This window comes from Pelecanus crispus, chromosome 18 (genome assembly GCF_030463565.1).
Source record: "Pelecanus crispus isolate bPelCri1 chromosome 18, bPelCri1.pri, whole genome shotgun sequence".
Classification (NCBI taxonomy): Eukaryota; Metazoa; Chordata; class Aves; order Pelecaniformes; family Pelecanidae; genus Pelecanus; species Pelecanus crispus.
Genome location: NC_134660.1, coordinates 1501244 through 1524688, shown reverse-complemented (window position 1 = coordinate 1524688; position 23445 = coordinate 1501244). Strand labels below are relative to the sequence as shown.

The window sequence follows — 23445 nt, the reverse complement described above, 5'->3', positions numbered from 1 at the left end:
CTGGCGTCCCCGGCCGCCTGCGGAGAGGAGCCCTCGGGGACGTCCTCCTGCCCTTCCTCCGACGCTGCCCGGGCCCCCCGCACAGGAGCAGCCCTTTCTGGAGGGTGCGAGGGGCCCGACCCTCCCTGCCGAGCCCCGGGGCCATGGGGTGGCCCGGCGGTGGCCCGGCACCCGGCGAAAGGTCTCACGGCCCCACGGGAGCCGGGCACGGAGGGGACTGCACGCTCCGGTGCGGGAGAGGCTCCACAGCACATTCCTACTTTATATTTAAAGTCTATAAATAGCTATAAATATCTATATAACCCCCTTTGGAAGGTCCCTTTTTTCTATGGAGATCGTTGCCTTACGCTCCCCGCTTGCAATTATGAACACTGTGTATTGTGAGTGCTTTTTTTAATCTTTATTTAATTTCTCTGTAAGATGCTGCCCATCTTCTTGCCCCTCTTTTCTCCTAACGTTTCTTTTCCAATACCAAACAGGTTTTGTTTTTTTTTCTCTGACAATTTCTCTCCCCCCACTTTTCCATTTCCAAGCGACGTGGCATTTCCTTTTGAATTTTGGGACTTCAGCCCCCTTTCCTCCCCCGTGTGCTGCCCGCCATCCCCACTGTGTATAGTGTACATTGTATCATAGATTATATTGCTTTTGTGTTTACTACATGTTTAAAAAACATATGGCTTGTTATTTTTGAGCTTTTAAATTAAACAAATCCACTTTATTTTTTAGTTGTAACTGCCCGAGGTTGTTTTCTGGATTACGTGACAGATCTGTTATACTTTATTAACTGTAACTGGTTGGCCGGTGTGGAGTCAGCTGGGAGCTTTCCTTGCTAAATAAATTTAGTCACCAGAGGCAAATCCAGTGCAGCGTGTGCCGCCGAGGGTCCTTTCTCTCCCGAGCCAGCCCCAGTGCGAGCCACGGTGCCGGGCCGGGCACCGCCACGACCGGGGCTGTGCTGGCGCAGCCGCAGCATGACGTGCAGCAAGAGCCAACCACGGCGGTGAAGAGCTGAAGGCGAAACGCTCGGCGTGGCTGCAGGGAGGGCGAGCTGCCGGCCTTCTTGGGCAGAAAGAAAGTGGCCTTTATGTACAGGAATCCCAAATATCACTGGAAATGGAACTTATTTACAGGAAAACGGTCCTGGGCCGTGGCTGGATACGTGGAGCCGCTGCTGCGTGCGGGAGCAGCTCTGCCACCGGGCACAGCCGCAGCCACCAGCTCTGCCCCCGGTGCCAAGGGAATCCCGGGGCACCACGATGCCGACCCCGTCGCCAGCCGGTAAGATGCATGGCACCGGCATCTCCCTGCTCCGACCGGCACCGGCATCTCCCTGCTCCAACCAGCCCCTTGCCTCTGCCGGCACCCGCTCCCCACGGCTGCAGGGAGCAGGACACGCAGCCGTGGGCTCTCCCGCCGTGGAGTCGCGCCAGCCGGTCTCGGCAGGGCGAATCCTCCAGCTGCAGCCCTCCATAAGCATGAGGGCATGATCCCGCCGTCCCCGGCACGATCCCGCCGTCCCCGGCACGTCCCTCCCTGTCCCCTCTCCCCGTCTGCGGCACCGAAGGGCTCCGGGCTCGTCCCCTGTGCGGCCGGAGGGCCGTGGGCATCCCGTGGGGTCTCAGCTCATTCCATCTTCACGACCATCTTCTTGACGGCCCGCCGGGACGTGCCGCACTTGCTGTTGATGACGGCGTTGAAGTTGCAGCCGCGGCCGCACATCTTGGTGACGTACTCTGTGGGGCAGGAGGGGGACCCGGCCCCATTCACGGCGGGCACCGTGGCTTTTCCTGACCCACCACTGTGGCCGACGTGGCACCGGGAGGGGACGAGGGACCCCATCCCACCCCCTCCCCTACCTTTGATGGCGTTGACCACGGCCACGGGCAGGCGGAGGGGCCGCTCCATGGTGGTGTTGTTGTGGGCGATGCGTTGCCCCGTGGCCGAGGACCGGGCCAGCGTCTCCCGTGAGAAGAAGTAATCGAGCAGCCGCCGGGTCATGAGCTTGGGCTTGTCGGTGGAGACCTGCGAGAGGTCGTCCAGCTGCGGGTGGGTGATGTAGACCCCCGAGTTGGGGACCAGCTCCAGTTTGGGCCTCCCGTTCTCCTGCAGCGAGGGGGAGAGCTCTCGTCTGGGTCCTGGATGGAGCCTGGGGACTCCCCCTGCTCTGTCCCTGGGGTACCCTGACCCCCTCCGTTCCTTGGGGACCCCCGGGCCACCTCTCCTGTGCCCTGGGGGAACCCCTTCATCCCCTCTGCTCCAACCACAGCTCTGTGCCCAGTGGCACCCCAGGAGCCTTGGTGGGACCCCCAAATCCTCAGTGGCATCCCAGGAGCTTTGGCGAGACCCCAAATCCTTGGTGGCACCCCAGGAGCCTTGGTGGGACCCCAGATTCCCAGTGGCAACCCAGGAGCCTTGGTGGGACCCCAAATCCTCGGTGGCACCCCAGGAGCCTTGGTGGGACCCCAGATTCCCAGTGGCACCCCAGGAGCCTTGGTAGGACCCCAGGTCTCTGGTGGCACCCCAGGAGCCTTGGTGGGACCCCAAATCCTCGGTGGCACCCCAGGAGCCTTGGCAGGAGCCCCGGCTGGCCCCCACACACCTCGACGGGGGAGGCCCAGAGCGGGGTGCCGTCGGGCAGTGTGTCCCCGCTGCTCTCCTCCCAGAGGCAGGCGGTGTCGGTGAGCGCGGCCGGGCTGCCGGCCCCCTCCTCGGTGCCCAGGCAGGGGGGGAAGCTGCCGGGCAGCCCTGCCCGCAGCCGCCAGGCCGGGGGGCTCCGCGGGACGTCAGCCGGGGCGCAGCCCTGCTCCCCGGGGCTGGGAGCGGAGAAGGGCTGGAGCCCCCCAACCTGCGGGGACAGAGCGGGGTTGGCGGGGCACGGGCGTCCCGCTCGTCCCAGCGCTGCTGGGGGCCAGGCCGGTCCCCAGCCTCCGTGGGGCGAGGAGCCGCGTGGGTTGGGGACGCGGGGGCAGAGCTGTCCCCGGACCCTCGCCCCGCGGGGACCCAGACCCACCTGCGTGCCGGCGTCGCTCTCCAGCAGCCCCACGAGCCCCTTGAGGAACTGGATGTTGCTGTCACTGACGCCTGTGGGGACACGGGGGGGGCTCAGGACCCTTGCCCTGGGCAGGGGGGGACAGGGCAGCTCCCCTCCATCCCCCACAGCCCTGCCAGCCTGTCCCTGTTCCCCTCCATTCCTCCATCCCCATTCACCGTCATCTGCCCCAGTGCCACCCCACAAACTGGGTCCCCTTCCCAGCCCACGGCGGGGACACCCGGCCGTCACCCTGCCCGCTGCTGCCGTTACCGATGCAGCCGGTGCCCGAGGCCAGCAGGGTCCTGGCAGCAGGGGCAGCGGTGGCCAAGGGTCCCCCGCGGCCACCCCCGGAGGAGAGCAGGTCGTTCTCTTCTTCCAGGCTGCGGACGTGGCTGCGGAGCTGCCGGTTCTCCAGCTCCAGCTGCCGGATTCGGCGGTCGCGGCGCAGGACGGCCTCATCGCGGGCTGCCAGCGCCCGCTGCAGCTCCTCCACCTCCGCCTCCAGCTCCCGCAGCAGTTGGGCGTACAGCCCCGTCACCCTGCCCGCCCGCGGCCCCCAGCACCCCCCAGCACCCCCCGGCTCCCAGGGGCTCTCGGGTCCCCGTGGGTGGCTGGGGCTGGCCCGGGTGCCCGGGCACAGCCGGGGTCTCTTCCTGGCTGCGATGTCCTCAGCGAGCAGGAGGGTCCTGGGGACAAGGAGGGAACAGGGTCAGCGGTGCCTCCCTGGGGGTCACAGCCCCCCTCCCCGGTCTGGGGACACGGGGGTGCCACCAGCGCTGCCACGGGGACGTGCCCCTGCCCTGTACCTGCTGGGGCCCGGGCTGGGTGCAAGGGCCTGCGGGGACAAGGGATCCTGGCCCCCCGAGCGCTCGAACTCGTCCCGGGGCTCGGCCCCGCCGTCGGCCATCGGTGCCAGCGTCAGGGCGCAGCGGCCCCCGGGCGCCTCGCTGGGGCCGTGGGACCCCCCTCCTGCTCGGAGGGGACCTGGCAGGGGGACACGGGGTGGCCCCCCAGCACCCCGCTGCCCCACCCTGCAGCCCCTGCCCACCCCGTACCCGCCTCCCCTCCTCCCTGCCGTGTCCCCTCTCTGTCCCCATTCCCCCCGCTCCCCTCCGGGCCCCCCGGCAGCTCCCCGGCCCACCGCCCGCCTGGCTGGCCCGCTCCCCGAGTCCCTGCCCCGCAGGCCCCTGTCCCCCCACTCCCCCGCCCGCAGTGTCCCCCCAGTGTCCCCCAGCCCCATGTCTTGCCCCCACCTTCCCTGTCCCCAATGTCCCCAAATCCCTCTCCCCCCGTCTTCCAGCCCCTGGTCCCTTGTCACCAGCCCCCCAGTTTCCCCCAGACCCAAATATCCCGTCCCCACCTCCCTGTGCCCAATGTCCCCAAGTTCCTGTGCCCCCCCCGCCCCCTGTGTCCCCCCCCGTGTCCCCCCAGTGTCCCCCAGTGTCCCCTTAGCCCCCGTCCCCCGCCCTCTCGGTGCGTCCCCCGTCCCTTCACCCCCCGTGCCCTGTCCCCCTCTGTGCCTCCCCGCCCCGCCCCTGTCCCCCGCCCCCGCCATCCCCCGCTCCCCTGCGCCCCCGCCCCCGGGGGACGCTGTACCTTTAAGGGCCCCTCCATGTGCCTGTTTACAGCGCTGACACCACTTCCGGCTCGCCGCGCCCCGCCCCCGCCGCCTCCTCCAATTGGCCGGCAGCGCGCCACGCCCCCACCCTCCCATGGCCGCTCTCCGCCGCTTCCTATTGGCCCTCGCGGGCTTCGGCTCCGCTCGGCTCCCGTCGGCCGCGACCGGGATGGACCTGGGGCCGCTGCGGAGGAGCTACCGGGGGGACGCGGAGGTGGGCACCGGGCACCGGCGGGGGAGCGGCCCCTGGGGCGAGCTGGGGCGCGGGGCCCCCCCGGTCTGGCTCTGTCCTGGGACCGGGGTGATCCCCCCAGGCTGGCCCCAGGGAGGCCCCCGTAATGGCGGGGGACGCTGGAACCGGGGTGACCCCCCCAGGGACCCCCCTGTAATGGCGGGGGACGCTGGAACCGGGGTGACCCCCCCAGGGACCCCATGTAATGGCGGGGGACGCTGGAACCGGGGTGACCCCCCCAGGGACCCCATGTAATGGCGGGGGACGCTGGAACCGGGGTGACCCCCCCAGGGACCCCCCCCTGTAATGGCAGGAGACGCTGGAACCGGGGTGACCCCCCCAGGGACCCCCCCCAGGGACCCCCCCGTGCTGGTGGGGACGTTGGAACCAGGGTGGCCCCCCCAGGGACCCCCCCTGTACTGGTTGGGGACGTTGGAACCAGGGTGACCCCCCTAGGCTGGCCCCAGGGAGGCCCCTGTAATGGCGGGGGATGCTGGAACCGGGGTGACCCCCCCAGGGACCCCCCCCCCTGTAATGGCGGGGGACGTTGGAACCGGGGTGACCCCCCCCCCAGGCTGGACCCAGGGACCCTCCCTGTGCTGGCTGGGGACGTTGGAACCAGGGTGACCCCCCCCCAGGGACCCCCCTCCCCCGTGCTGGTAGGGACGCTGGAACTGGGGTGACCCCCCCAGGCTGTCCTTGGGGCCTGGGGTGACCCCCCGCTGTGCTGGTGGGGACCCTGGAACCAGGGTGACCCCCCCCAGGCTGTCCCCAGGGCCTGGGGTGACACCACCACTCCCCCCCTGGCCTGTGCTGGTAGTGACCCTGGAAGCAGGTGGCTCCCCCCCTCATGCTTCGTGTGCCCCTGGAATTGGGGTGACCCCCCCAAGCTGACCCCAAGGCCTGGGGTGACCCCCCCTGGCACTTGCTGCACCCCCCAGGGCTGGGGTCACCGTGTCCCCTGTGCTGGCTGTGCCCTTGAATCTGCTGTGCCCGCCCCCGGTGCTGGCTGCGTCCCCAAGGCCGGGGTGCCCCCCCCCTTACAGTGTCCCCCATGTCCCCAGGCCTTCGAGGAGCAGCACCTGGGGTCCCATGACCCCATCCAGCAGTTCAGGCTCTGGTTCGAGGAGGCCATGGGGTGCCCGGCCATCAGCGAGGCGAACGCCATGTGCTTGGCCACCTGCACCAGGTGAGGCCGGGGGGGCCATGTTGGGGGGACGCCGGGGGTCCCCTGGCCACCGCGGCGGGGGGGGACCCTGTCATTGCCTCCCCTCTCCTGCCGCAGGGACGGGAAGCCCTCGGCCCGCATGGTGCTGCTGAAGGGCTTCAGCCAGGACGGCTTCCGCTTCTTCACCAACTACGAGAGCCGTAAGGGCAAGGAGCTGGTGAGGGCTGCGGCCGCACCGGGGGTGCTGGGGGGGCTCCCTGGGGGGGGGGGTCCCTGGGGGGATGGGGGCTTTCCAGCCCCTTTGCGCCAGGGCTGAGGCTCTCGGAGAAGCGGAGCAGCCCTGGCTTGGGTCGAGGCTCTGCCCGCCACCGCGCGCAGGCGGGTCCCAGCGCGGCAAAGCGCGGGGTTTCTCTGATTTTTAAAGCTGGGAGCGATGCTGATCTGCTGACAGCTCTCGCGTCTCTCCTCCCCCGCCCCAGGACGCCAACCCTTTCGCTTCGCTCACCTTTTACTGGGAGCCCCTCAGCCGGCAGGTGAGTTGCAGCCCGCGGGGACATTGCGGGGGTCCGGGGGGAGCAGAGGGGTGCACAGTCGGGCCCCCGGTGTAGGGCAGTGGGTGCTCCCTCCCTCGGGGTGGCACGTTGGGGCTCACACATTTGGCTGGGGATCACGCTCAGATGGGTCCCAGCCGCTGGGGATGAGACGGGACAGGGGGGTGCCCGTGTTTTTGGCAGGGGGAGAGTTGGGGGACGGGGCAGTTTCTCTCTCGGGAGCCGATGCAGCCCCTTGGGCATGCATTGGGCAGAGCCCAGCTGACGGTGCCCGGCTCAGGTGCGGATTGAGGGCTCGGTGAAGCGGCTGCCAGAGGAGGAATCGGAGCGATATTTCCACTCCCGCCCCAAGAGCAGCCAGATCGGGGCCGTCGTCAGCTGTCAGAGCACCGTCATTCCGGACAGGGAGGTGAGCGGCCGTCCCTTTCCCCACGGCAGCTCCTGGAGGGGCCAGGAGAACCAGGGCTGCCCCAGCCGCCCTCGCATTCACCGCCTTCCCCTTCCCGCAGTATTTGAGGAGGAAGAACGCGGAGCTGGAGGAGCGATACAGGGAGACGACGGTGCCGAAGCCGGCGTACTGGTGAGTCACGGGGGCTGCGGGCAGGGCGCTGCCTGCCGGCGGGGCCCCCCTAAAGCCCCGTTGTTTCTCTGCCAGGGGTGGCTACATCCTGCAGCCAGACGTCGTGGAGTTCTGGCAGGGCCAAACCAACCGCCTGCACGACCGCATCATCTTCCGACGCCTGCGGGATGACTCGGCCCCCCTGGGAGACATGACGCACCGGGGAGAAGGTGACTGGGTCTTCGAGCGCTTGTCCCCCTGAGGCTGCCGGCGTCTCCGGCCGCGTTCGCCCGATCGGGAGCATCGCCTGCGCCAAACCTGCCCGCTGTCCCCCATCGTGCCCCGGGGAACGGGGCTGGCCTCGCTCTGCCCTCCCCGGGAGACGCGTGCTGCGCTCCGGAGGTGCTGGTGGGGGGCTCCGGTCCAGCCCCAGAGACCCTCGTCTCCCTTCGCCTCTCCCTGGGGCGGGCGAGAGCCGCAGGTGGGTCCCGGAGACCATCTGCTTCCCCTCGCCAGCACGTGGGGAGCGACTGCTACCGGTGCCGCTGGTGGTTAATTAGTCATGTTAATGATCGCGGAAGGAACAAGAAAGACCCCCGCGAACCCCGTGCTCTGCCACTGCCACCACTCATGCCTCCTGTCTTAGCTAGAACCGTGCAATATGCGCCGTCTGTGCAATAACGTGCTGCGCTGCAGTTTTAATGTCCCCACTCTGTGCAATAACTGAATTGCAGCTTTAATGTCACCGTCATGTCACTGGTGTTCGTGGCTGGTTGTGCATGTTGCCAGTGGTGCGCCCCATCTCCCCTGGGGCTGTGGGACCCCAACCCTCAGCCTGCTTCTTTAGGGGGACCAGGCTGGCACTGCTCCCTGTCCCCCTGCCAGCTGCCTGTCCGAGCTTGAAAAAAAAAAATAAATCCCGATCGGTGCAGAGCCATGCAGTGGGTTTGGGTTAATATTTACCCGCTCAGGGCCAGGCCGTGCTCTCTGGCACATGGAGCTCGGTGCAGCCAGGGATTCCGGCCCACGGACCCGGCAGAGGCTGCTGGCAGCCCTCGCTCCCCTGGGCCCCGTCCCAGTGAAACCGGTCCCCGATAACCCTCACCCTCCCCGGCCCTGTGTTTGCTCTCCCAGTCGCTGGCTCTTGGTGCAGGATCGTGCCCCAGGGATTTGCTGGGCAAAGCCCTGCGGTGGGTGGCAGCGGGAGGTGACGGGGGGGGGGGGTCAGCCCCAGGGTTGGGGGGGAGCCGGGTTAGGCAGCGGCGGGGGGGTGTCACACACCCCATGCCACTGTCGCAGACTCGCTCATGGCCTCGGTCCCTCCCGGAATCGCTCGGTGCCCTTGGTCCCTCCCGGCTGCCGTTGTCCCTCAGGGAGAGCTGCCGTGGTGGGACCGGAGGGGTTGGCGTGGGGATGGTGTCACCTGAAGGGGACAGCACAAGGTGGCAGCTTGATGTCCCAGGAAGGGGCTGGGGGCTTTGCTGGGGCTGGGGACGGAAGTACGGGCCAGGTCTGCCACCCACCCTGGCATTCGGAGCGCGGCGGGAGCCCAGATACCACCGTGATGGGCATCAATTTGCCAATCGGTACCGGCTGCGTGCTGACAGCTCTCCTCTTCCCAGCTCCCTTCCCTCCCGGGCAGGATCCCGGGCGCTGCCAGCCCGGGACAAAGAGCAGCCGTGAGCCGGCGGGCGCGGGCAGAGCAAACAGAGCAGAGGGCGGGGGCTGCCGGGAGCCCGGGCTGCCCCGGCGCAGGGTTTGTGCCAGGGGAAGGTGGGGGGGGGTTGGACTCTGGCACTTGGCACCCGTTGGGCTTTCGTAATAGCTGGGAAGTGGTTGCTCCTGTTGACTTCGGGCACGGCCGCACCCTGCTCTGCAGAGAGGGCACCCCGGGGTTGGCAGCATGGGCGACGGCCACCCCTGCCCGTCACCCTCTCCGCGGGGCCGGGGGTCCTCTGCCTTGGCGGGGGCTGGCACCGCTCCCCACGGCGGTCCCAGAAGGGACCCACGGCCCTTCCACCCTTGCCAGGCTGGGGCCAGGGGGTTCCGCTGAGCTCTCCCCCTGCCCGCGCCCCTGCGCTGCCTGTGTTTCCAAACCTGGTTTATTAACAACAGTTCACTACCAGCAGTCGCGAGAGCTGACTAAACGCTCGGTTTCCAACAACCCGAACAAACGCCGGGGCTGCGAAATCGGCCGCAGCGGCTGCCCCCGGGATCGCCTTCGGCACCGTGCTCCACTGTCAGCTCTCCCCTTCCGGGAGCAGGGAGCAATTCCTGGATGCGAGTGGGAATACGGCTCCTCCTGGGAAGCCCAGTGCCCTCCACGGTCCCCATGGAGGCAGCTCCGGGAGGGACTTTGTCCGTGGGGTTGTTCCCTCGGGGCAGGGAAGCATCACGTCCCCTGGTTTGGGGGTGGCTGCTGGCAAGGACGCGGTGTCGGTGGCTCTGCCCGCGGCCACGCAGCCCCTTGGGCTTGAGAGATGAGCAGGGGGTCCCCGATGGGCAGGAGGGGATCGGGGCAGAGCTGGGTGAATGATGGGTTCTGGTGGTCTATGGCAAGCGACCGAGCTGGGGTGAGCATCCTCATCCCAGTACGAACCAGTCAGCCTCAGGGGGCTGGGGGGGACGGGCTACGCCTGGCTCTGCTCCCTGCTTCTCCCTCTGCCCCTGGGGTGCCGCGAGCCCGGGGGGGGCTGCAATTAAACAGGGTCCGTGCTTCTCCCCTGAATAAACTCCAGTCTGAGTCCTTTCTCCTTCCCAAGCCCCACAGTCCGGCGTCCCTGGGAAGGATGGAGCCGAGCCGGCCTGGGCAGCTGGTGGTGGTGGCCAGAAGGTGACAACCGGCTGGGTCATTTCTCCTCCCGCTCGCCGGTGGCACAGAGGTTGGGGTTGTCGGCCAGTGTCGCCCGCACTTTCTTCTTCTCCTTGAAGCGTCCCGAGTTGGAGACCTTGACGTGTTTGCCCTTGCTGTTCTTGTCCACGATCTTCTCCAGGCGGGCGGTGAAGCCGGGCGGCCCCTCCTCGCCCATTCCTTCCTGGCTCTCGCCGCCGGCGGCAGCGTGGCTGTCAGGGCTCTCGTACAGCACCGTGGGTGCCGACCGGCGCTTCCGCAGGAAGGTCAGCTTCCACCAGCCGTGGCTGTCGGCCATCGCCGCCGGCCCCTGAAATAGAGGTGGGGGTCGTACTCCCTGCAGGGCGGGTCCCTTGGCCCCCCAGCCCTGCCATCCCGGAGCTGATGGGGATAGACGAGGGACACAGGCTGCCCATCTGGCAGTGCCAGCGGGGAGCCTGGTGCCGTGTTTGCCAAAGGCGGCTCTGGCGCTTTCCAGGTCCCTGCTGGGATGCTCATGGTGGGTGCTGGGGGGGCTGCATGGGGGCTCAGGGCTGGGGGACCCAGGGCAGGATGACCCCGCAGGTACTGGGAGGGGATGCTCGGGTGACTTGGGCATTGCCGAGCCCGGGGGAAAGGCTGATGGCACCGCCGGGAGCTGCCGTATCAGCCGTGTGTAGCGGGGCAGGGAGGGAGCCCAGTAAGCAAACAGGAACAGGAACTGGGAAGCAGCCGGGGAGGTGCCGGGGTCCCTGCCGGGGGGTCACCACCGCCCACTGCACCCCGGCGTCGGGGTTTTGCTCTTGCCCAGCCCTGCAGGGACAGGCAGAGGAGCGTTGGTGGGGCTCCGGCCACTGCCAGGAAGGTTCCAGCAAACCAGGAAGGCTCCAGGGCCAAGTGTGGCTCCAGGGCAGGGATGGGGAGGGCGGCTCCCGAGCGGAGGAGCCGAACGCTTCCTCGGCAGCGGGCAGGGAGGGGATTCCCAGCGCCCCATCCCGGGAGCTGGCATGGCTCCGTGCCCCTGCGGCGCTCGGCCGTGACTGACCCCACAGACCGACCCTTGCCTGGCTCCATCCAGGTGGTGCCTCCGGCATCGCTTTTGGGTGCCGGGGCAGGGAGATAAGGACAGCGAGACTGGGGCCACCACCCCGGGGAAGATGGCTGGTGGCTCCCTGGGCTGGTTTGCCACGTCCCCCCGCAACACCATGCCCCCGCCCGCCCCCTCCCTGTGCCAGAGCCGGGCAGGACCTGTCACCGAACCGTGGCCGCGCCGTACTGTGACCCCGGGCTGGCAGCGGGGGTTTCCAAGGTCCCACTCCCCATTGCCGGCATCCCGTCCGTGTACCTGCACCTCCCACGCTTCTGCTGCGGCTGCCCAGCCTGGGGGTCCCGGGGCGGGGGTGCCGCGGTGGCTCCGGCTCAGGTGCGCAGGCAGGTGCCGTCTACCTGCCGCTGCCCTGGTTGCTCCCCGTCAAGGTGAACCCGCGCCCAAACCCCTCCTGCCTGAGCAAACAGCGGGGCCGGGCCAGGGCACGGCTGAATATTCATGACGGGGGAACCCGGGGTTGAGCCCCAACGGCGGCTGCCAGCCCACGGCGGCAGCTCCGGGTGCCGGCACTGCCCGCAGCACCGGGCCGGGCTCGCCGCCCCGCCGGCCTCGAGGGCAGGTCACCGGCGGGTGCCGGGGCGGCACATGGCACGTGTTTCGGGCAGCCAGGAGTTAAGGGCAGCCGGCCTGAGCGTGTCTCTGGCTTTCGCTGGCGTTAGCCGAAACCTGCGGCTGCCTGGCCGGGCTGCCAGACCGGTTCCTGCCTCCCGCTTCTCCCCGCTGGCTCCCTCTGCCCCACGGGCACCCGCCGGGCTGTCCCCACGCCGCCACCCGCCGGCCCCGGGAATGGGGTGGTGGCCCGAGGGACGGAGGAGGAGAGCCGCCATCGCGTCCCCGCGAGGCCGGCTTGGGGCTGGGGGGCACCCGTGGGTCCCCCCGCAGCGACGGCGTCCCCGGGGTGCTGGGGGCAGCTGCTCCCCCGAGTCCCGTGAGCACCCTGGGGCGGCTGCTGCCGGCAGGCAGGTCCCTGAGGGATCCTGGCTGTGTGCTGGGGCACCTAGCAGTCCCCAAGGGATCTGCTCTGGGCTCCCCCTGGGGATCCCCAAGGGATCAGGGATACCCTCTGGGGTGGCTGGGGATCCCAGGGGGATCCTGGCTCTGTGCTGGGGCACCCAAGGGTCCCCAAGGGATCTGGGATCTGCTCTGGGCTCCTCTCCGGGGATCCCCAAGGGACCAGGGATCCCCTCTGGGGTGGCTGGGGATCCCAGGGGGATCCTGGCTCTGTGCTGGGGCACCCAGCGGTCCCCGAGGGATCTGCTCTGGGGGCAACTGGGGTTCCCCATAGGATCTGGGATCTATTTGGGGGCCTCCCAGGGATCCCTGAGGGACCCGGGATCCCCTCAGGGGCATCTGGGGATCCCCGAAGGATCCTGGCTCTGTGCTGGGGCACACATGGTCCCGTGGGACCCGAGATCTGCCCTGGGGGCCCCGGGGGCCCCGGAGACCCCCGCGGGATCCGCCCCAGGGATCCGCTGCACTGCGCATGCGTGGGCGGCCTCCCCCGCTCCCCCTCCTCGGCCCGTTCCGATTGGTCGGCGGCGCCTCCTCCCCCCGCCTCCTCGCAGCCAACCGGGACGCCGGCACGTGGCGCTGTCGCCCTGTCTCTCCCTTTCGATTGGCAGCGAGGCGGGGCTCGTTGGACCATCTGCGTTTTGATTGGTTGGACTCTAGGGGCCGTGCCCGGGGATTGGCTGAGGCGGGGCGGGGCGCGGGGAGCGGGAGGGGGAAAGCGGAAGCGGAGCGGCGGCGGGCGGCATGCAGGTGGGGGGGACCGGGGCCGGGGCCGGGGCAGCGGGGCCGGGGCCCAGGCCAGGGGGAGCAGGGACAGGCCGAGGCCGGGCCCGGGCGAGCGGGGAGAGGCCGGGCAAGCGGGGAGAGGCCGGGCCCGGGCGCTGGAGTAGGGGGGGCCCCGGCCCCGGCCTCGGCCTCAGCCCCAGCCGGGCTCCGCCAGGCCCCAACACGTCCCGGTGCCTCTCGCCTCCCCGCAGGTCTCTCCCCAGGACTACCAGAACGTGCCCATCGACATCCAGACCGGCAAGCTTCTGGGTACGGAAGCCCTGGCCCGACCTCCCCCGTGCGGGAGCCCCCCAGGGTGGGCAGGGGCCTGGGTGGGGCCGTGCGGGGGCTCCCCGGGGGCGGGGTGGCACCAGTCACTCGTGTCCTTCTTCCCCGGGAGAGTCTGTCATCCCACCATGCGGCAGCTCACGGCCCCAGCGCTGTCGCCCTCGGTGCCGTGCTGGGTTGTCCCAGCCCGTGCAGCAGCGGGGTGACCCCCACCCCTGCCCCGACCGCCCCTTTCCCCTCCAGCCCTTCCCAGAGCTGGGGAAGGAGCCGGGACTTTACCCCTGTGTTTGGCCCCGCTGCTCGGTGGGGACGGGATGCGCAGGGAGCCGTTCTGCCAGGGCCTCTGCTCCCTGCATCCACCTGGCATCGCAGGGCAGCCCCGGGGGTGTGACCCCCTCCTGGTGAGCCCCCCCGGGGTCACTCTCCCAGCTGATCCCCTCTTTTCCTCGCAGACTGGCTGGTGGACAGGAGACACTGCAACCTGAAATGGCAGAGCCAGGTGCTGGCCATCCGCGAGAAGATCAACGTGGCCATCCAAGACATGCCGGAGAACGAGGAGATAAAGCAGCTGCTTGCCGGGGCCTGTGAGTGGGGCTTGGGGTGCCCTGGGAGAGCTGGGACATGAGCAGCTGGGGTGGGCATCACACCAGGAGCCTGTTCCCGAGGGTTTGGTTATGGCAACCTCCCCCCATCTGAGGAGGAGATGGAGAGTCAGGGGCACGGACCCTTCCAAGACCCGCGCTCCCCGGGCTGAGCTGCGAGAGGGTGGCACCTGGCAGGCATCCCGGTGACCGTGTCCCTCCCTCCAACGCAGACCTGCACTACTTCCACTGCCTGAGGATCGTGGAGATCCTCAAGGGCACTGAGGCTTCCACCAAGAACCTCTTTGGGCGCTACTCGTCCCAGCGCATGAAGGTGAGCCTGGGCTGGGGGGCAAGCGGCCAGTGGCGGCCGGCACGTTCGCAGCCTTCCCCACCCTCTGCTTCCTCCTCCCCAGGACTGGCAGGAGATCGTGTCCCTCTACGAGAAGGAGAACACCTACCTGGGTAAGGCAGCTCTGGCTGCGGGCAGGCTCCGGAGAGCCCGTGGGGGGTGTCGGTGGGTGGCTTTCAGTCTCCAAACTGGTGTGAGGATGGGGTGGGCAGGGAAAGGGGCAGGATGCGATGAGCTGCCAAATCCCACCGGGGTGAGGGCCCCAAGCGGGCTCTGCTGTGCGGCTGGGAAAGCTGCCGAGGCGGCTGGGGCACCCCGAGGGCCTCGTAGGCAGCTGGCACGGCCTCTCAGCACCCCCTTAACCCGCCCCTGCAGCCGAGCTCTCCAGCCTCCTGGTGCGCAGCATCAGCTACGAGATCCCCTCGCTGAAGAAGCAGATCAGCCGGTGCCAGCAGGCCCAGCAGGACTTTGCCCGCCGCGAGGAGGAATGTCAGCTGGGGGCGGCCGAGCTGCGGGAGCGGTTCTTTGCCTCCTGCAAGCAGTACGGCATCACCGTGAGTCCCTGCGGCCGGCCCCACTGCAGAGGGGGTCTTGTTGTGCCACCTCCCTCCCCAAAGCAGCCCCTAGACACCTGCATTTGGCCTCAGCGGGGCTCAAGCTGGGACCACGTGTCCCATCTGGTGTCCCCACGGTGCCACCTTACCTGTGGGAGGAGCTGGGGGGGTGCGGGGTGACCCCACAGCCCTCTGTCCCCTTCCTGCCCACATCTAGCTCTGCAAGCAGAGGGTGAAGCTGCCCCAGGTGTGCTTTGGCTGCCAGCCTCCCTGCCCTGACACATTCCTGCTCTGTCCCCAGGGTGACAACGTGCGCCAGGAGCTGCTGGCCTTGGTGAAGGACCTGCCGTCGCAGCTCTCGGAGATTGGGGCGGGAGCCAGTGTGCTCTCCGAGGCCATTGAGCTGTACCAGGCCTGCGTGGAGTTCGTGTGCGAGAGGTGGGCAGGGCGTGGGTTTGGGGGTGCAGGGATAGACCCCCACATCCCCTCTCCCCTGGGTGGGGACAGGGGCCGGGCTGGTGGCTGCACCCAGGCTGGGGCTCTACCAGAGGGACCCTGGTGGGGTTGGGGGTGCTGGGGGGTCCCCGCCCTGCACCTGGCACCGATGTGCCCGTGGTGGCTGCCAGCTCTGCAGAGCTGGTGGTGCCCATGCTGCGGCACGTGGGGAAGAAAGGCAACACAACCGTCTACGAGTGGAGGACGGGGCTCCAGCCCCTGCGGGTGGAGCGGCCGGAGGTGGAGGAGGTGCCGGAGCAGCCAAAAGAGGACGCGGTACGTCCTGGCCTGCCGGGGCTGAGCCGTGGTGCTGGAGAGAGCCCCAGACGGCTCTGCTGTATGTCGGTTAGGGTTAGGCTGCTTGCCCCCGGGGTTTCAGGGGTTCTGTTGTCCTTCTCCCCGCAGATTGACTGGGGAGACTTCACACTGGAGCCAACCAGGGCAGATGATGGTGCCTCTGCTGACGGGGGGGCCCAGGGTGAGGAGATCGACTGGGGGATCACGCTAGAGCCCAGTCCCCAGGTGTGTGGCCCCTGGCTGTATGGTCCTGGGGCCTGGCCCTGCTCCGGGGCCGGGCTGGGCACCCGGGGGTGTCCCAGGCACCCCCATCTCACAGGGTGCCCTTTCTTTTGCAGCAGGATGATGGCATTGACTGGGGAGATGGTGAAAGCGAGGAGGTACAGATCACGGTGCTGGAGGCTGGCACAGAGGGTGAGTACGGCTGCAAAGGGACACAGGGGGTCCCAGCAGGTGACAGGCAGCACCCACCCTGCCTTTACTTCCCCTTCCCTGCCTGCAGTGACCCTGGTCGTCCTATCTGTGCACAAAGGCCTGTTGGGGACAGAGCAGAAGGCAGCGCGGTGCTGGGCAGGTGCTGGGTGGGCAGGAGCAGGGCCTTGACCCCGCTAAACAGTGCCGTGGGGTGATGCTGAGCACCCTGTATGGGATGAGTTGGGGTGGGGGCTATGACCAGATCGTCTGAGCTGTGGAGGTTTCTTCCCTGCCCTGCTCACCCCTGGCTCGTCCCCCAGTGCCCGAGGGCGTTGCCTGTGGCTCTGATGCCCTGACACTCCTGGAAAACACCGAGACCCGGAGCCAGTTCATCGATGAGCTCATGGAGGTGGGTACAATGCTCAGCCAGGGCTGGAGCCGGGGAAGGGGCAGCTCCGCTGCCATCTCACTGCAGGCATGGCAGTACCGGAGTGTCCCCCTGCCCTGTCCCCACAGCTGGAGCTGTTCCTGTCCCAGCGCCTGGTAGAGATGGAGGAGGAGGCCGACATCGTGGCCGTGAGCCAGTTCCAGCTGGCCCCCGCCGTGCTGCAGGGCCAGACCAGTGCCCACGTGGGCTCCCTCCTGGCCACCACCCGGGCTTTGCTGGGCCAGCTCTGCACCCGCAGCATGCAGCACATCTTCATGATCCTCGCCTCCCCCAGGTCCTCCTCGCTTGGGGAGGGGGAAAAAAAACAGGGGTTCAGGGCTGGGGGGGGACCATGGGGGTCTGCAGGCAGATCTGGAGCAGGAGATGGAGGTGTCCTGGGTGGGGATGGCACCTGGCTGGGCTGTGGGGGTGACGGAGGTCCTGGCTCTCCCCAAACAGGTACGTGGACCGCGTGAGTGAGCTGCTCCGGCAGAAGCTGAAGCAGGCGGAGCTGCTGCTGGCCAAAAAGGAGGTGATGAGCCAGAAGCGGCAGGAGGCCCTGGCAGAGCAGGGTGCCTTGGAGCCCAAGCTTGACCGTTTGCTGGAGAAGACCAAGGAGCTCCAGAAGCTGGTGAGGGAGGGAGGTGGACCCTGCTGGGATGCTGCAGGACCCCCCCTGCTGCCCCCCATCCCCTGACCCCGCGGCTCTGTCTTGCAGATCGAGGCGGACGTCTCCAAGCGCTACAGTGGCGGCCAGTGAACCTGATGGGTGTCTCCCTGTGAGCCCCCCAGGACAGGCACCCATGGAGAGGAGCAGCGTCGGGCCTGTTCACAGCCCTGGGGCACCGGTAACACGGCTGCGGCCTCCCTGGGCGGCGGGGAGGGGGGTGTTGCTGAATAAAACCGAAGCCCTTCTCCCACCCATCGATCTTGCTGTCCCGTGCAGGGTCTTGACTTCACGGCGGGGAGAGGAGTCCCTAAATCCCCTGCTCTGGGTCAATCCCTGGGGCGTGGGCTGCCCTATGCCCTGTCCATGGTGGGGATCTCCCCACCGGTGAACAGAGCGGCCCCCCCGGGGCTGACAGCCCTTCCCGGTGGGGGCGGCGATGGGGCGGCGGGTGATTCGATTTTAATTTCATAGCAGAGCAGTTGATTCATGGCTGGTTGTCGCCGCCGGTGACGCCTGTAATGACTTTCCATCACAATGAAAAGTGGAGTGACACCGCTCATTATTCCTGCCGCTCGTTATCGCCGCACGGGGGGGGCCCCCGCCGGACAGTGAGCGATGGCCCCCATTAATCACATTCCCCCCCCCCCCCCCCCCCGCCCCCATCCATTCCTGGCAGCCGGCGGGAGGGCAGAGCCCACCCCCCCTGCCCACACTGGGCTGTACTGGGACATACTGGGCTGGGCGAGGCTGGACCCCCCCCCCCCCCCAGCATCTCCTGGGCGGGGCCTGCCACACCCACTGATGTCATGTACTGTCGTGCCCCCCTAGGAAGGCCATTGGTCCCTGTGCCCCTCTTGTCCCACCCCCTGCCACCTTGCAGTTGCTCGTTGGTCTGGCTCTGCTGTGGGTCCGCCCTCCCCCGAGGGCTGGGGGTCCCACAGTGGGGCGGGGGGGGGTCCCATTGCCCCTGGGGCCAGGGCTGCGGCCGTGGGGCTCTGTCCCCATCGGCTGCGGGCATGGGGCACAAGGGGCCCCCCCACCATGGGGTCTGGGGACTTTCAGCCCCCTGGCATCCAGTTGTGGGGCTGTGGGGGATCCCATCCCATTGGATTGGGGGGATCCTGTACCAGTCGGCACCCGAGCAAGATGTGGGGCTGTGGGGGGATCCTGTCCCCACCAGCTGTGGGGCCCTGGGGGGCAGATCCCCGGGCACCCCATGTCCCTGTCCCAGCCCATCCCCAGCTCCCGCACCCCCCAGTCCCGTCCCCCCGTTGTGGCAGCCGTGTGCGGCCACAGCTGTGCCACCACCGCCACGCCGGTGACGCAGGTGAAGGTTGCGGGGAGACAGCCTGGCTTCGGGGAGCCCCTCATTACCCCACTAACGGTGATTAACAGGCAAATTAAATGGCGTCTGTAACTCTTCGCTGCCTGGGGATGGAGCTGGGAACCGTGGAGGGTCCCCCCCCCGAGGCGGGCGGGTGCTGGGGGGCTTGGGGGGTCCCCATCCTGCCAGGGTCTGGGGGGGAACCGCTGCAGCTGCGGGGTCGCCATCGCCATCGTCTCCATAGCGAGCACCGGGGAAGGCATCCGGCACGGGGGGGGTCCCCGGCCATAAAGCCCCCTTTATCCTCCCACCCCGCTGGAACTAACGTCCCCCCGCCGTGGGGCTGCTGCCTGGCCCCCGGCCCCTGACCCCGCCGGCCCCCCTGGCCAGCCCCACAGGTCACGGTGGCCCGGCCGGGGGGCAGAGGGCAGTGCCCCCGCCGGGGGGTCACAGCTGGCGGGGGGCCGGCGGCACCACGGGGGCTTTAATGGGGAATTAAATGAGTCGGCGGCAGTGGGGAGGCCGGGGGTGCCCCCTGTGCTGTACCGGGTGCACCCGGAGCGGCTCCCCCCCCGCTTCGTTAGGGGCTTCGTTAGGGCAGCGGCGCGGGGCCGTTATTAATATGGCTGTCTCAGGGCCCCGGCCCCGCCGTCCCATCGGGCATGAAATATCGCCCGGCGCCGCCGATCGCTGTTCCCATTATCTGCAACATTACCGGGAGATAATGACGGAAAAATAAAATATCCCTGCTGGCGGGGATGTGCAGCAGGACCCCCCCCCCAATTCCCCTGCCCATCCCTGCCTGCACCCCACTGCCCTCACGTGTGCGTCCCGTGGGGTGGGGACGCGTGCGTGGAGGGGACGGCGTGGGTCAGGGGGATGCGTGGGTGGCGGGGATGCAGACTGGGGGGATGTGTGGGTGGTGGGGACCCACAGCCCCAGGCAAGGAGTCCCCCAAAATGCTGGGGTCCCCTGCGGGTCGCTGTGCTCCCCCGGGTGACTGTCACCAGGCTGCAGGAGGGGGGAACCATGGCCCCGGGGGGCTCGGGGTCCAGAAATGGGCGGACAAAGGGACGAGGCAGGGCTGGGGACCCCTGGCCCCGTGGCTGTGTCCCCCCACTCCGCAGCTCCTCCGAGCCTGGGGACCAGCTCTGCCTCCCCTTCCGTGGCTGGGGGGGCCCCGGCAGCCTTGGGGGGCCCCGGCTGCTGCTCCATCTCACCTGCCAGGGAGGAATTTAATTACCAATTACGGGGCCTTCCATCTGTTTGAGGCCTGCCCCCACGCTCGCGCTCCCCTTTAATTACGTGGCTGACAGCCATTTCACTCAATTAGCTGCGGAGCGCAGCAGGGCGGGCGCGGGGGCAGCCTCCCGGCCGCACCATCTGGGGGGCCCGACCGTGCCCCCCCGCTCCCCGCACCCCCTGCGCTGTCCCCACGGCTGTCCCCGAGCCGTCCGGCCCCATGGCTTCCGCCTGTCCTGTGTGTCCCCCCCCGCCATCCCTGCCTCCATCCTCTGGCTGCTCCCGCGGCCTTGCCTGCATCCATCCCTGCATCCCTCTGTCCCTCCATCCCTCCTTCTATCCCGCATCCCTCCCTTCATCCCTCCCTATATCCCCGCATCCCTTCCTGCATCCCTCCCTCTATCCCTGCGTCCTTTCCTGCATCCCTCCATCCCTCACTCCATCCCTCTATCCCTGTATCCTTTCCTGCATCCCTCCCTCTATCCCTTTGTCCCTCCATCTGTCCCCCCCCATTCCTGCATCCCTCCCTGCATCCCTCCATCCATCCCTCCCTCTATCCCCGCATCCTTTCCTGCATCCATCCCTTCATCCCTCCCTCCCTCTATCCCTTTGTCCCTCCCTCTATTCCCACATCCCTTCCTGCATCCCTCCCTCCATCTTTCCCCGCATCCCTCTGCCTATTCCTGTATCCTTTCCTCCCTGCATCCCTCTGTCCCTCCATCCCTCCCTCCCTCTATCCCTGCATCCATCCCTCCCTTCCTGCATCCCTCCCTCCCTGCCTCCCTTCCTGCATCCATCCCTCTGTCCCTCCATCCCTCCCTCCATCATCCCTGTATCCTTTCCTGCATCCTTCCCTCCATCCCTTTGTCCCTCCATCCCTCCTTCCCTCTATCCCCAAATCCTTCCCTCTATCCCTGCATCCTTCACTCCATCCCCGCATCCTTTCCTGCCTCCCTCCCTCCCTGCATCCCTCCCTCCCTCCCCGCATCCTTCCCTGCACCCCTCTTCCCCCCACGCAGGGTGCTCTGCCCCCCCCATCCCCTCTCAGCCCATTTTTAGGGCGAAGCAGCCGGGCCCTGGGGGTGGGGAGGGCAGAGGGGCTGGGGCTGCCCCCCCCGAGCCCCCCGGCTGCTGAGCGAGCGCTGTCTCCTCCGTATGGCAGCGGGGAGCGGGGCGACGGGTGCCCCTGCGCAGGGGGACGAACGGGCCCCCGGGGGTGACAGCTCCGCACAGTGGGGGAGCGCTGGCTCATGGCCCCCCCTGGAGCCACCTCGGGGGTCCCCGGTGCTTGGGGGCTGCTCCGGAGCCATGGGGGGGGGGGTGAAAATAGAGAGAAGGGGAGAGTCAAGGCACCGGGGTTTATTTTTGGGGAGCGATGTGGGCCAGACAAGGGGCTGTGTGCAGCCACCCCCCTGTCCAGCAGCACCCATGTGTGTGATGAGTTGGGGGGGCTCAGCTGGGGGTTTTTGGGGTACGGGTGCTCATTGTGTGGCCAAGCCCTGCAGCGTGGCCAGGTACAGGGGGGCTGCCCCCCACACAACGGGTCTCTGAGGGCTGCTCGGGGCCCCCCAACCCCGGGGGATGGGGGTCCCTGGCCCCCCTGGCGAGGACGCCGCGGCAAGGCGGCCGCCCCCGGCCAGGCCATCCATCACCACGACAGCCCGGGGAAAGGCGAGGAGGGGCCCCCTCCCTCGGCACCCCAACCCCTGCTGCCCCCCCCGCCCCGGGGTCTTTTCTCCCGTCCTCGTTCCCTTTCTCTTCCCTTCCTCCCCCGGCCGGGAGACAAAACCCGGCTGACAAGATGGAGGCCAGGCCATCAATCAAGGCGGCCGCTGGAACCACCTCTCCCCCCGCTAATGAATCCCCTTCCCGGCCTGCTGCTGCGGCACCCTGGCACGGCCACCCCGGCACAGCCACCCCAGCACGGCTGTGTGTCCCCCACGGCCACCCCGGCACAGCCACCCCAGCACGGCTGTGTGTCCCCCACGGCCACCCCGGCACAGCCACCCCGGCACGGCTGTGTGTCCCCCACGGTCACCCCAGCAAGGCTGTGTCCCCCATGGCCACCCCGGCATGGCCACCCTGGCACGGCTGTGTCCCCCATGGCCACCCCAGCACGGCTGCGTCCCCCATGGTCACCCTGGCATGGCCACCCTGGCACGGCTGTGTCCCCCATGGTCACCCCTGGCACGGCCACCCCCAGCACAGTTGTCCCCCCACGGTCACCCCCAGCATGGCTGTGTCCCCCACAATCACCCCGGCACAGCCACCCCGGCACTGCTGTGTCCCCCATGGTCACCCCCCGCATGGCCACTCCCAGCACAGTTGTCCCCTCACGGCCACCCTGGCACGGCTGTGTCCCCCACGGTTACCCCAGCATGGCCACCCCGGCACGGCTGTGTGTCCCCCACGGCCAACCCAGCACGGCTGTGTCCCCGATGGTCACCCCAGCATGGCTGTGTCCCCCACAGTCACCCCGCCATGGCCACCCCGGCACGGCTGTGTCCTCCACGGTCACCCCCCGCATGGCCACCCCCAGCACAGTTGTCCCCCCACGGTCACCCCAGCATGGCTGTGTCCCCCCCAGCCACCTCCGGCACGGCCACCCCGGCACGGCTGTGTCCCCCGGTCACCCCCAGCACGGCCACCCTGGTATGGTCACCCCAGCATGGCTGTCCCCCCCCAGTCACCCCTCTCATCTCCCCCATGGACTCAGGGTCCCGGCTGGGGTGGGGATGGAGCGAGGGGGACGGGGTGACCTGAGTGCCGGGTGGCATCGTTTGGGGGTGGCACGGGATTTGGGGTGACAAGGGTTTGGGAGGTGGCAGGGTTTGGGGGTGGTGCAGACCCAGACTGGCGGGGATGCGGGGCGCAGGCTGGCACAGATGCCAGCTGCCAGGATTTCGGGGTCTCATGGCCGTAGGGTCGGTGGGGGTTCGGGGGGTGACGTGGCCATGGGGGTCACGCGGGACCAGGGCTGCCAGGCGCTGTGGGTCCGGCCCACGGGGGTGTGGGGCTGGTGGCCCCCAGCCCCATCTCTCCCGGGGAAGCCCCCCGGTCCGGTCAGCCCCCGTGTGCCCCCGTCCCCCGTGAGTGACAGCGCGGGGCCCCCCCAGCCCCGCGGTCCCCGGGGAGTGAAGCCCCTTTGTCCCGGGGCCCCTCGGCTGCCGCTGCGCCTTTGTCCCCGTGTCACTTGGGGGGCACCAGCTGTCATGGCCAGGGACCGCGGGGCCTTCGCGCTCCTCCTCCTCCTCCTCCTCCTCTTTGTTCTCCGCTCCCACGCTGGGGGCTGCCTGGGATTGGGGAGCGAGGGGCCGGGGTACCCACCCCGAGGGGCAGCTGGGGGCACACAGCCCCCCCATGATGGGGCAACCCCCCGCTCGCAGCCCGAGCACCCGCGGGGAGCAGATGGGGGCTCGGGGTGGGTTTTGGGGTGGGTTTCGTGTCCCACCCCACCCACCCCCGTCCAGGGTCCCTGGGGCACCTCTGGTTTGGGGGGGTCCCTGGGGGTGCCCAGGGTGGTCTCTCACCACCGTGGACCCTGCCACCCCTTGCCCCACCAGCCACAATTTTGGGGGTGGGGGGGTGCTGGCCTTTGTTGCCCATGGGGGGGGGGGGGGCAGATCCAGGGCTGGGGGGAGATCCAGGGCTGGGGGGCAGCTGGGGGGGGGGGGGCCGGGCCTCAGGGGGCTGCGAGCTCCTGGGAGAGATGGGGGGGACTTGGGTGTAGGGCTGGGACTGTGTGTCACCCCCCGGGGACACGGGGGGCGTGGGGGACACAAGGAGCCCCCCCAGCCCAGCGGAAGGCGGGGGGGGGGCTTTGGGGACCCGGGCTTGGGCAGGCGGCTGGGGGGGGGGGGGGGGCAGAAAGGTTCGGGGGGGGTCCCTGCGGCGGGGCCATCTGCCCCGGCCCCCCCGGGGGACGCGG

The 23445-nt window shown here is 68.8% G+C and overlaps 4 protein-coding genes across 4 annotated transcripts; 2 read left to right on the top strand and 2 right to left on the bottom strand.

The window, feature by feature from the left end:
• Positions 1 to 1623: 1623 nt before the first annotated feature.
• On the bottom strand, positions 1624 to 3938 carry LOC142595275 (uncharacterized). The gene is made up of 6 exons (XM_075723009.1): positions 3838 to 3938; positions 3302 to 3717; positions 3011 to 3081; positions 2600 to 2845; positions 1857 to 2103; positions 1624 to 1733 (listed from the first exon to the last, which is right to left on the bottom strand). The coding sequence occupies exons 1-6, from the start codon at positions 3936 to 3938 to the stop codon at positions 1624 to 1626; spliced, it is 1191 nt and encodes a 396-aa protein (XP_075579124.1).
• An 880-nt stretch (positions 3939 to 4818) lies between these two features.
• PNPO (pyridoxamine 5'-phosphate oxidase) lies at positions 4819 to 7475 on the top strand. Its single transcript, XM_075722864.1, has 7 exons — positions 4819 to 4863; positions 5946 to 6070; positions 6167 to 6266; positions 6529 to 6582; positions 6881 to 7009; positions 7110 to 7180; positions 7256 to 7475. The coding sequence occupies exons 1-7, from the start codon at positions 4819 to 4821 to the stop codon at positions 7419 to 7421; spliced, it is 690 nt and encodes a 229-aa protein (XP_075578979.1). The 3' UTR covers positions 7422 to 7475.
• A 2533-nt stretch (positions 7476 to 10008) lies between these two features.
• PRR15L (proline rich 15 like) lies at positions 10009 to 10308 on the bottom strand. The gene has a single exon (XM_075723072.1). It carries the CDS (start codon positions 10306 to 10308, stop codon positions 10009 to 10011), a length of 300 nt encoding a protein of 99 aa, XP_075579187.1.
• Positions 10309 to 12847: 2539 nt separating this feature from the next.
• Positions 12848 to 17064, top strand: CDK5RAP3 (CDK5 regulatory subunit associated protein 3). Its single transcript, XM_075722845.1, is given in 15 exon segments — positions 12848 to 12858; positions 13086 to 13143; positions 13614 to 13745; positions 13976 to 14076; positions 14159 to 14207; positions 14470 to 14648; positions 14950 to 15086; positions 15275 to 15419; positions 15549 to 15665; positions 15779 to 15854; positions 16175 to 16263; positions 16371 to 16576; positions 16741 to 16912; positions 17000 to 17030; positions 17033 to 17064. Coding segments are annotated over 15 exon segments (1530 nt in total). The 5' UTR covers positions 12848 to 12852.
• The last annotated feature ends 6381 nt before the right edge of the window (positions 17065 to 23445 follow it).